General features: G+C 40.7%; 1 protein-coding gene across 8 annotated transcripts in view; it reads left to right on the top strand.

Annotated features, from left to right (window-relative positions):
- Nucleotides 1-2,393: 2,393 nt before the first annotated feature.
- The window catches only part of LOC130142137 (arrestin domain-containing protein 3-like), a 34,322-nt gene continuing 24,100 nt past the window's right edge, over nucleotides 2,394-12,615 (top strand). For 2 of the 8 annotated variants that reach the window (XM_056323592.1, XM_056323593.1), the window contains exons 1-5: nucleotides 2,394-2,946; nucleotides 6,861-6,942; nucleotides 10,298-10,445; nucleotides 11,676-11,778; nucleotides 12,282-12,538. In XM_056323592.1, the coding sequence (XP_056179567.1) occupies nucleotides 2,667-2,946; nucleotides 6,861-6,942; nucleotides 10,298-10,445; nucleotides 11,676-11,778; nucleotides 12,282-12,538 (870 nt within the window). In that variant the 5' untranslated portion in view covers nucleotides 2,394-2,666. Of the gene's footprint in view, nucleotides 2,947-4,394; nucleotides 4,490-6,860; nucleotides 6,943-8,753; nucleotides 8,914-10,297; nucleotides 10,446-11,675; nucleotides 12,539-12,615 lie in introns of those variants that run through there. The other 6 variants (XR_008819308.1, XM_056323596.1, XM_056323595.1 and 3 more) reach the window with 5 other exon arrangements.

Below are 12,615 nucleotides of genomic sequence, written 5' to 3'. Positions count from 1 at the left end.
GGGAACAATGGCACTCACGGGCGCGGGAGGGGGATGGGACGGGACACATGACACACCTGTTACTTCTTATCTTGGATAAAAGTTGTCCCTATACTACTAACTAGTCTCGAAAACTGGGTGACTTTCATGTAAATCAATACATCTGATCACTCAGGATATCTTTTAACTAACTCAGAACAACAACATATCAATATATGCAAATTAGAGAGCTTCAAAGATTGTGGATTTTCGCATTGCATAGAAATCCAAACTTCCAAGAAATTTCAATGGACTCAGTTCTATCTCTTTAGAAAAACATCCAAGAAGTCTGAACTACGTCTGCAGCCCCAGAAATTGCTCTGAATTGGTGCTGTGCCACTGCTGCAGTGAAACTTAGATTTATCAGTGCTGATTTCAACACATCCAATATGTCTGAGAAGTAGGGTTACCATTCACTGCATTTTTTACCAGACTATAATCCAGAAACTGGAAAGAGCTGTCTGCTGCCCAGTATGACACATGATCAGGATCCCAACAGTCTGCAAAATGCTCAAATCTAATATACTACAAGTTGGCTCACAAATGAAATGATCTTCCTAATAACCTACTAGTATGAAATGCTCAGAACACATCCCACATCATGACAGCAGCCATGTTATCCTGAAGTTGTGTGCCCAAAAATGGCTTGGCAAGAGACAGCAGTTCTACTGAGAGAGGAAGGCAAGTTAGGGCTACGCTGTCTGTAGATCATATATAATATGGGGTGTGCGTGTGTGTGTTACACCAGCAAACCAAAAATGTTTTATCCATCTCCAAGGAGCCTGGAATGGGCAAACCTAGCAAGTATACAAAAATACATCATCTGTATTAAAAAAATAAATGAGAAAACACCATAATGCCATATCCAAATTATGTAAGAAGGTCCCCTTCCTTATCAACACATATACAAAAAAATCCATATGAATATCTGCTTGGTTAGCAAGATTTGGGTCTTTAAACTTTGCAGATCTTTGAGGACCTGCAGGAAGGAAACTGCCATGCACTTTAAATTCTGTGCAGATCCACAGTGACAGGTACATTGTGACAGTGAACCCACGACTGGAGGGACAGGAATTGTAACCCTCCTTGTCTGAATTCCATGAATGGAAGAAATGGACAAAAGAAATGGTACCACAGGGGGTAAAAACCAACTGCAGCAGCAGCAAACAAACCAGACCTGCAGGAGTGAAATCATGGACTCAACGACATATCATTATGATCCTAGTTGAAGATGCTTTACTTAAGTTTCTGCAAACTTATATACAATTTTTATATTTGGACACACATCACACCTTAATTCTATTGGTTACATACACTGTTCAAATGCTGCTATACAGATACTAATTGGTTAAAAGCATACAAGTGGATAGTCCCATCTTTAAAATTGTTGACATTCCTGCAGTTATCAGCTCCCAGCTCAGCTCCTGTTTTTCTGCCTGCTTAACTGCCAAAGATCCTGTTTTCTTTGTTTTCGGTGTCTTTCTCTACACAACCTTGCGGCCTTGCTGAGCAGACAAAGCTTTTAATCATATCAAGCTGCTAAAGCAAGAGTGACTTTTGATAGGCCACATGTCCCTTTTCTTCCAAATACATTGCCACACAGACCTCAAACTAAGATATTGTAGAACAATTATATTTCAAAAGATTAACGTAGAAAACTTCACCTTGATAGAGGTTTAAATGTTTACTTTTGCATAACGCCGTGGTTTTGTACCCTTACCCCTGAGTGAATACGGCGGGTGCTGCTGGGGGGGGGGGGGGGGGGGGGGGGGGAAGAGCCAGGCCGGCAAAGACAGCCGTGCCCCACTCACCTGCCAGCCTCGGTCCAGCTCCCTGCCTACAACCTGCTCAGGACTAGCTGCTTCACGAACAAAAGCTTTGGGCAAAATCTGTAACTGAGCAACATGCCAAGCGTTTTCCTGACAGAATCAGTGCTATTTTTGCTGTTAGCCAGGCAACCCGTGGCTGAGAAGGAGAACCAGTGCCAGTCTGTGGCCAGTCTCCGGGGCCCAACACTCACTTCCCGCTGCTCGATTTCAGCTGTCAGCTCCTTCCGAGATACCTCCCGGCCAGCCAGCCAGCCAGGGCCCCCAGGCCGTGCCGGGCAGCGAGGCGAGGCGAGGCAAGGCAAGGCAAGGCATCGAAGTCCTCCGGACAAGGAGCCCTCGCACCCCCCCGCCACAGGCGGTTTTTTCTCAGTTTTTCAGTACCTATCTCAACACCGCACTGCAAGCTCGCAATGGAGCCCCGGCTCCGCCAGGGAGTGTTCCGACTCTCTGCGCAGAACGGAAGCAATAACAAGAAAACCGCGCACGACAGGGAAGATACTCGTAAGCAGCGGAGGAAACAGCCGCCACGACTCGACTCGCGCATGCGCGGCGGGGTTGTTTTTCACAAAGCTGTTCTTAAAGTGAGCTGGCAGCATGTGGGCAGTTGTCTTTGTAAGGAGATTGCAGCGCTGTACGGCCGCTGCCGCCTTAGTAATTTCGATGAAGCGTTTGTAGGGAGCACGTTGATATTGTCACGCTCTTTGCGTGGCAGAGGCGTTGTTCAGCGTAAAGTGAGGATCACGTTTTGTATGAGACCTTATTGTTTGGGTTTTTTTTTTTTTTTCTTGCAGTATATTTTTATACGTTTTGTTTTAAAATATGGTGCTAGGGAAGGTAAAGAGTTTGACAATAAGCTTTGACTGTCTTAATGACAGCAATATCCCCGTCTATTCTAGTGGGGACACAGTCTCAGGAAGGGTCAGTTTAGAAGTTACTGGGGAAATTAGAGTAAAATCTCTTAAAATTCATGCAAGAGGACATGCAAAAGTACGTTGGACTGAATCTAGAAATGCTGGATCTAACACTGCCTATACGCAAAATTACACTGAAGAAGTAGAGTATTTTAACCATAAGGACGTTCTACTTGGGCACGGAAGAGGTAAGATTTTTCATCTATTCATTCACTACATGCAGACGTTTTTCCAGAAAAAGACACATCTTTGCATCGTCTTGGTTTGTCCCTTTTTAATATGCAGTCTCGTAGAGCTCACTATTTCTAAAGATGAGGAAATGCTGGTTACATTCTTAGGTTTTACTTTTGGTTTGAACGCTTGCTTGCTATTAAAACCATGTTGAGGTGCATTTTCAAAGTACCTGCAGTCAGAACTTTCTTAAAAATACTTGCCTTTTAACAGAGTCTTTTCATAAGGGTTTGCATTTTTTTGATATAGGTTGGGTTTTTTTGTATATGCAGTGTGGCTTTTTTCTTAGTAACATTAGCAGGATTTGTTTCTCTGGGGAAAATAACCGTTAAATCAAAGCCAGATATGCAGTAAATTACTTTTTTTTGGTAGTATCCTATCGAATCATAAATGTAATTAAAACATAATATTAGACTTCTTGATACGTAATAGATACCGGTCTAACTTTCAGGCTGATATGTGATGATTTTTAAGGTTGATTCATTGTTGGCATATAAAAGATTCCCTGTGGCTTTGACGCGCTATCGTCACCCCACCTGTAATTTTCCATCTCTTCCTTTGTTCTAAACTAGTATACTTGTAAATTACTTTCATTTCTTTTATTCAACCCCTCTATGGGGGACTCAAATGTAAAAATCTGTCTGAAAGGCCAAATAGGAGGTCATGGTTCTACGATCCGAGCATCGCTTCTGCGCTGGGGAGTTCTGGAACCTGCATTCAATGAAAACCTGGTCTGCTAAGTCCTTATAGAAACGGAAAGTGCCTTACAAATTCCTTTATTTGGAGTATGGAAATGGAGTATTGCATTGTGAACAGGATTGTGGATCTTAAGTTTGATAATCTATTGTTCGCATAATTACGTTGTGAAAGTATAAGGGACTCTGAGCTTTTTTTCTGAAGTTTCCACCCTTTGTTAGAAGCGGTTCAATCCTGTTTGGGACGCGTCCTGGGAAGAAGGGAGGGAGTACTCCTCTCACCAGATTGGTTGCACAAGTCAGGTGGTGGCAATGACTTAATTCCTAGCACAAGAAAATGTTAAAACTGATTACATACTTTGGGTCGGGTGTTTTGATGTGTTATATTGGGTTGGTTGGTTTGTGGTTTTGGGTGTTTTGTTTGTTTGTTTTTAATATGCAGCATGTTTACTGCAGAGATCCTCAGCAGTAAAACGCAATTTTTAAAGAAGCTCAACTAGATTGCATTGAGCCTTTTATTTAGCACTTCTGAAGTAAATACTGTAGCAGAGTGGAGTTGCTATTGATTTTAATTATGTTATCATGATGCAAGCAAGCACGGGTCACTCATGAAGTGGTTTTGTAGCTCAAGTGTTCTTTATACTACCACCTTATAAATAATTCTCTCATATGAAAGTTTGTTCGTCCCTGGTTTGCAGATGACAGAAACGTGCAAACATGCATAAGTCGTTCATAGCAGGATGTATGCTTAAGCAGCGGTGATGACTTTCCATGTGGACTGTCGATACAAATGCTGACCCCGATAGTAAGTGCTTGGTTTTGGCTGGAAAGGGAACCAGGGGAAGGGACATATCTGACATGTTCCGACACCAGAAGCTGCATGTGTGGCACAAAAACTTACAGTTGTCCTGGCACACAGCTGCCCCTCGGCTGCAGGGACAGGACTGGGAATGCTCGCCGCCATTGAGTGGAGTTTAACTCAACACCTTGTACCCTAGTATAGTCCGGACAGGCCACTCTCTGTCCCCGCCTTGTCATTGGCCTGCTGGGGTTTGTTAGCGTGTTGCTAAAGCGATGCCAGCCGCTGATTATAGGGGCTGGGACGTGGGGGAAGAGCGAGGCTGAGGCAGTAGGTTCTCTTGTCCGTGCTCTGGTGTGTGCTGGGGGCGGGGCGAACGGACTCTGGTCTGCTCTGTGCAGGGTTGGGGGCGCTACGGGCCCCTCTTGCCTGAGGAGTTAGCAGAGTATGCGCGGTGGGGGTGAATATAAGTTAACCCGCCCCCCGGTTTCCCAGCAAGGTAGTTTCAATTCAGCAGTTGCTGCTTTCTCCCTTGCTGCCTGCCTTTCCCCCCGGTTATGGATCCGATCGCAGCCTTGGTAGGACGCTGGGGGCGCTGCACTGCTAAGGGGGAGTGCTGTCACCCTTGTTACTTCTTGTTGGGAACCGGGCCTGCCTGGCAACGTTGGCCTTGACCGCTCAGAGGGCACACTGCCTTTCTTGGGAAAGTCCATCTCTGAGGACAGACAGAAACATTCAAGCTCCTGCCGCACACATCCACTGGGCCAGCAAAGGGTGGCTGTTGGGACACGTGGCCCTGCAGCCTCTCACATCCCTCGCTTGGTTGTCTTTCCCCTCCCGAGCCCCTGGCCAGCACCGTCTATAATCGCCTTCCAGTAACGGTCAGCACATGTTCCTAAGAGAAGTGCAGGACTGGGGTGTCGCCTTGCACATGGCGCAGGGCAGGCTGGGGCAAGCCAGCAGCCATGGCCCTGTGGTATGAGGAAACCAGATGGTGAGGCATGGATAGTGCTCCTCCCTCTCCTTAGCTCTGCGGTAGTCAGGCTAGGCTGTGAGCAGAGTTGCTGAGCAAATGTGGTGGGGTGTAATGTATACTACATGTATATGAGTGGCTGGCAGGGGATCTGCTCAGGCTTTAGGCCAGTCCTCTCCTGCTCCAGTCTAGTCTGTGATTGACAGCTCTGTACTTGTTTACCACGGTTCTGCTGCTCAGGCTCAATGGGACTGCTGATCTGGCAGGAAGGAAGTGAAGAAGGGATGAAAAAAAACTTATGTGCAAGAAAGATTATAATTTAAATTAAAAAAAAAAGACTAAAAAACCTCCAAGTGTTTTTTAACAAAACAAGCATTATACACATTGTTTTGCTCTTTCAGTGTATTGAAGATTCTTATTTCATGACATTGTACTGAGGATGCATTTGTGTAAATAGCATTCTAGTGTTCTTATATTTTTGCATAGGTTTGTTTCGGCATTTCTGGTGCACCAAAGAAATTAAAGCATCAGCGTTTTTGTAGGACAATGGGAACTAAAAAAAAAAATACCTTAAAATGTACAAACATTCCTTCATGATGTTTCAGACTATTAACAATAGGTAGTGTCTTTTGCATAATTCCACTATGTGTGTTTTTATTACTCCAATGCTTTTGTACATGAGATGCTCAATTATTTTCTCTAAATAACTTTCTATTTGATGGAATTGACATTTTTCTGGTTTCATAGTAATTACATTGGCACAAACAACAATTTTTTTGAGCATTTAAAGCAATACAAGGAATTGTGACTATAAACCAAGGCCAGCTTTTTTTGTTGAAATTTAGGAAATGTTTGGGTCTTTAGCTCGATTTTGCTTGAATCGCAAACTTTGGATTTTTTTATACGTTAACTCTAAACAACATTAATTGGACAGCTTTGCCACCTTTTGTGCCCTGAATTTGTTTGGACACTTGCTAGGCAGGAGATAGAAGGAAGCTGAATTAATAGTATTAAGTTATCTTAGTATTATAAAGTTCTCTTTCATTTTAAGTTTTAACTAGAAATCCTATTGGAAAACAGTTTCCATTACAGATCTCTCAGGCAGACCTAGAAATGGCAGCAGTTACAACTATGTCAGTACTCTAAATCAAGATCATAAATTAAAACAATTTAGCTTTTATATAAGGTGAATCTGGGAATCTTGCCTAACCTTAAAAATTCTGCAGCCATACATCTAGCAGTTAATGCAAATGGACTGGAGAGACTTGGTTTTTGGGATGCTGTGTTCTTAGTATTGTAAAGAACTTATAACCCCCTCTTATTCTGGAAAAGAAACCTATATAATCTATTGTGCTGTATAAAATGTTCACAGGTAGAATAGCATATTGGGTTTTTATCTCCTAGATGATGACAATTCTGAAGAAGGCTTTAACACCATTCATTCAGGAAGGCATGAATATGCATTCAGCTTTGAGCTTCCACAGATGTAAGTACTTACATGCAGTACACAGCTTGTGTGAGAGAAGGCTAAAATACATACCTGCTTCAGAAAAGTTCTTGTGGATGGAGGGGAAACATTTTCAATGGCAGTAGGAGTTGTGCTCAGACATGCAATAGAGGGCATAAAAGCAAGCTCCTCAATTTAATGAGATTAAACTGGTTAAGAGTTTTTCACCAAACAGGAGCTCATTGTTGCCCAGTTGGTTCCTCTCTCTTTTGACTGAGGTCTATTGACTCGTTATGTCTTGTAGTATTTTACCCCTTCACAGGAGAAGGGAGGCGAATATGTGTTGAGTCCTGCAGAGTGGCCGAGGTATCTTCTAAATGAAACAAGATTTTTACTGGAGCCATGCAGGCTGTCAGAACTAGTGATAACAGCTTAACTGTTTAGGCTCACTCTGAAACAAATATGGCAAGTATCTGTTTGAACAAAACACAAGCATCGCATTTGAACAAAAGAAGAGGTTTTAGTTTTTCTAGTTTAAATGGGATGTATGTACTCAGGGTGACCTTTATGCAAAAAGCCAGGGTGGAAATAAGGAAATGGATGGGTGGATGAAGCAAGAAACATTCCCATACCTAATCCCACTTGTCTCAGAAAGCAAAGGTGAAGCAAGAGTGATAGCAGAAGTCTTAAGATAAATTCACACACAAACGCACAAAAAAAGTTTGAGGTGTCCAACATATACCTAGTGAAGGGAAGATTTACACATAGAGGAGTTACCAATGTGGAAATTAGCTAAAACACAAGTTGCAGGAAAATTAAATACAAAAGAACAGAGAGAATCTGGAAATAGATGAAAGGGAGGCAGGAAGGAGCCTTCTACTGTAAAAGCCAAGTGCTGAAGTCACAAAGGTTAAAAAAAGTTGACAGAATATTAGACTAGTACCTAATACTACAGCTAATAAACAATCTGCTTATTAGAGGGGCTGGCTTTAGCAGAACCTGTAGATGATAAATGCTTTTATGGATCAGTTTCAGGAAATACCACAGGGCTTTACAGTAGATTATATTGGAACACTGAAGAAGACCCATATATATGGAGACTTTAAGAAGTCAATTTAAGGTTCAGATGAAAATATAATCTATAACAGGGGTCTTCAAACTACGGCCCACGGGCTGGATATGGCCCCTCAGGGTCCTCAATCTGGCCCCCGGTATTTATAGAACTCCACCCCCTGCCGGGGGTTGGGGAGGGAAACCAAGCAGCCGCAGATGACTGCCTGCCACTTCATCCGCACACCGGCCCCCTGTTTAAAAAGTTTGAGGACCTCTGATCTATAAGAAGTGATAAGGATCATGCTAATATTCCCTTGAGTTGGAAGGGATGTTCAAATGTGAAAGAACAAAACAGTATATGTGAATGTGGAATATTATGTTTGATATTAAATAGATAACCAGTAAAATAGCAAAAGCATTGATTGAAATGCTAAAGTTCTTGTCAAGTGACTTGAAGGAATAACTATGAAGCTATCTTTGATAATACTGAAAAAATGAAGGCTGGTAATAAAAGGCCTGAAGAACCCTAGTTTGACACTTCCTCCTTACTGTTTCTTGCCATTATATATCCATAGAATATTTCTAACATTTATTTAAAACAAAACCAATGTGGTGGGTTGACCTTGGCTGGCTGCCAGCCCTCCACACAGTTGTTCTCTCATTCCCCCTCATAAACAGGACAGGGAGAGAAAATAAGATGGATAAACTTGTGGGTTGAGATAAAGGCAGCTAAGAAAAACAGAAGTCATACACAGAAGCAAAGCAAAAATAAAAATTCATTCACTACTTCCCATCAGCAGGCAGATGTCCAGCCACTTCCTAGGAAGCCGGGCCTCTGTATGTGTAGTGGTTGCTTGAGAAGACAAACATCATAACCATGAATGTCTGTGTCAGCCCCTCACCCCCTTCAGCTTTTATTGCGGAGCATGGTGTCATATGGCATGGAATGTCCCCTTGGTAAGTTTGGGTCAGCTGTCCTGGCTATGTCCCCTCCCAACCTCTTTCCCACACCCAGCCTATTGGCCTTTGGGAATGGGATGTTAGAGAGACAGCCTTGATGATATGCAAGCACTGTTCAGTAGCAGCCAAAACACTAGTGTGTGAACAACACTGTTCTAGCCACAAATGCAAAGCACAGCACTATATGGGCTGTTATGAGGAAAGTTAACTGCATCCCAGCCAGACCCAGTACAACCAAATACAAAGCAGTAGTGAAAAAAACAAGACCCTGATTGGCCTTACTGATTTTGCCTTAAAGGATACTGGGGCAGGATGAGGCATTTAAGACCAATTAGAAAATCCTTTCATTTGTGTTATTAAGGGGGGGAAGTAAACACTTCAGATCTGCAAATAGAGATGCTAAACCTGTAGCAGAAAGAATCATTCTAGTAAAGTACTAGCACAGCTAGTATTATTCCCTATAGGAGTTAGGGAGAGAAGCTTTGCCCATAACTTATCTCTTATTATGATGCATTTCAAAGATAGTGCAATATAAAAACTCTTCCTTTGAGTTTTAAGGCAAAAAAATCTTAGGAAAAGATAAGTTATAGTGAACTGGACATGACTGGAATATAAAAATTTTACACCCCTCATGTTATGCCTCATGTTATGATGATGGGGGGGGGGGAAGAGAGGAGGGGGAAAAAAAGGGTAATTCTGAAAGGTTTGAAGTCCCTTTCCACATTCTTCTACACCATCCCCACCCCCCAGGACTTCCTTTGTCTTTCAGCATTCAGAGAAGAATAGTATTTATAATTTTTATATGTATATATAAATACATTAAATGGCCTCATCAGGGTAAAGGAAAATGAGAAGATGCTCAAAATAGCCTCTCTCTATTCAGAACTCTAAATTGAGGTATTTAACTACCATACTTAAGGCAAAACAAACTACACAAACTATAAAAGCACTCAGTTATAACTAAAATAAGCCACTGAGATACCAGCCAATTAAATAATACACAATTACTTACAGAATACAATGTCCAAAACAAGAATTGGATGATACTAATGCTAATTTTACTTGATGGCCTTAATTTGACCTTAAAAGGCATGCTTTATTCTACACTTGAAAATGGCCTCTTAAGGCTATAGGAAATGTGTACTCTTCTGGCATTTTCTAGCACAATTCTTTAATTGAGTCTTAAAGTTTCTACAAAGCTACTGTTGGATGAATTGGAGATGATATTTTCTCCCAACTTTAATCTTACATTTTTCTGAGATATGGAAACTTTGCAAATAAGTTATATTTATTATGATGCACTAAAATACAGTTCTACATCAACTGTATCATTATTGGAAAGAGAAAAATTTTACTCAACTCTGACCTTTGTCTTGCACAGACCACTTGCTACCTCATTCGAAGGCAGACATGGCAGTGTGCGCTATTGGGTGAAAGCTGAATTGCGTAGGCCTTGGCTTCTACCAGTAAAACTAAAGAAGGAATTTACAGTCTTTGAACATATAGATATCAACACTCCTTCATTACTGGTAAGAACTGACAGTAAGAACTCTTTCTGGCATAAAAATAATGAAGTATAATAACTGAAACAACATCAACATGTAATTTTACCTAATATTTATTTGCTAGTTTAACTACAGCTCTTCTTTTAAGTATTATATCAGTTTAGCAACTTGTTAGCCTTCAAAATACTAGCAGTTAAGTTATCCTGTACTTGGAGTTGCTTGATTTCCATGGTACAAAATGCATTCCTCAATCTAAATAGATACTACTAAATTGTAGAATCTAATTAAGGAAGAAAACTTGGTGAACTGTTCCTCTTCAATTATAAATAGACTAATCTATGGAAGGAGCAGTGCAATTCTTAATGTTTTAGTGAGGGACTGCTAATTTAAAAATGCAAAGTAAAAAAATGGACTGCAGTGCATAACTGATAATTTCCATATGGATAGTTTTCTACTGATGGGGAGAAATTATCACAATTCTGTATAATCCTTTCCTGAAATTTCATTTTATTAAAGCAACTTCAATATCTCAACTGCTTTTAATGAGGACTTTATTTCATCTGGCCCAAAAATCCTTTATTTCATCCCTTCCTCAAATTATAATCTGGGGGGGATTAGAAGTTGATTGAAATGAGTTTGTGTGTATGGGTGAAAAAACAGGCTTGCAAAGGGACCTTGCAGAAACTCAATTAAAATCAAAGGTCTGTCATTTGACTTCAATGGGCTTTGGATCAAGCCCTGAATCCTGATGCGTAAAATAAATTGTTTGTTTTAACTATAGATGAAACAGGATCATTCAGAAACTGAGAAAATAGCAGGAGTCAAAATTACAGTATTGTAGCTTAATTATTTTGCTTCTGAAATACAGCTTAATGGGCATCACTAAGATATTCTAATTTACTGTTAGTTAAATTAAAAGCTCTGCAATAGTATGTTGGGATGTGTAGGTTATGAATGAAACCTTTTGTGTTATGCTATACAGTATTTATTTTTAGTATTAAAAACTTTTGTTTTAAATATGGCTGTAGTATAGAGGCAGAAAAAGCAGTATTAATACATGTTCATCCTAATTCCATTACTGTATCTGTATAATGCTGTTTAAATTACTTGAGACTTTTCCTATGAAAGTAGCTTTGTTTATCAAAATATGTAATAATAAGCACATTATGAAAATTGTTTTCCTGTGTTGATTTAAATACCTGAAGAGATTCATGGAGTACCTAATTTAATGGACAATATTTCCTCTTCTTGCAGTCACCCCAAGCAGGTACAAAAGAAAAGACTCTATGTTGTTGGCTTTGTACCTCAGGCCCAGTATCCTTAAGTGCCAAAATTGAAAGAAAGGGCTATACCCCAGGTATGTAATAAAGTAATTAGAGTATATGTTTTTAATTCCCTTCTAAAGCTAGGGTTTGTGCTTACTGTTTTTTATATAAATAAAGCATTAAGGATATTTTTCTACCTCAGTCTGCATTTAGCAATCTTCTCTGTATACTTTGCTAACTAAGATAGCGCTACTTATATCTAGATTGTTAAAGGACCTTATCCATTAGACTGGTATGTTTTGGTTGGGGTTTTTTGTGTGCACTGTTTTTTGGGTTTTTTGTTTGCTTGTAGCTTCTCTGGGTTTTTGGTGTTTTTTTGTTGTGGTGGTGGGGTTTTTTTCAGCTTTAGAACAGCTCATCTTGCTTCTATCAGCATCAGTGGATGTCTTTCCAGGTAGAGCAGTGATAGCAGCATCTGGTGCGTTACAACAGTATACAGAATGTGACAGTTTGCTTAAGCTGCCTTGTAAATGTAAAGAGAACTTGAAATTCTGGGTTGTGTTGTTTTGGGTTGTCTTTTTTTTTTTTGTTTCAGGTGAATCAATTGAGATATTTGCTGAAATTGAGAATTGCTCTTCCCGTATGGTGGTGCCAAAGGCAACCATTTACCAAACACAAGCATTCTATGCCAGAGGGAAAATGAAGGAAGTCAAACAGCTTATTGCCAACCTCTGTGGGGAATCCTTGTCATCTGGCAAAACAGAAACCTGGAATGGCAAACAGTTGAAAATTCCACCCGTTTCCCCTTCAATCCTTGACTGTAGTATAATCCGTGTGGAGTATTCACTGATGGTATGTTGGGTGGTCTGTTTCTCTCTCTGAGTAGCTTCCAACATTCCAAACAAATTCCTAGCACAGTGTTTTGTGAT

This window comes from Falco biarmicus, chromosome W, assembly GCF_023638135.1.
Source record: "Falco biarmicus isolate bFalBia1 chromosome W, bFalBia1.pri, whole genome shotgun sequence".
NCBI lineage: Eukaryota > Metazoa > Chordata > Aves > Falconiformes > Falconidae > Falco > Falco biarmicus.
Note: the sequence above shows the minus strand (reverse complement) of the source record. Positions and strands in the feature narration are given on the sequence as shown.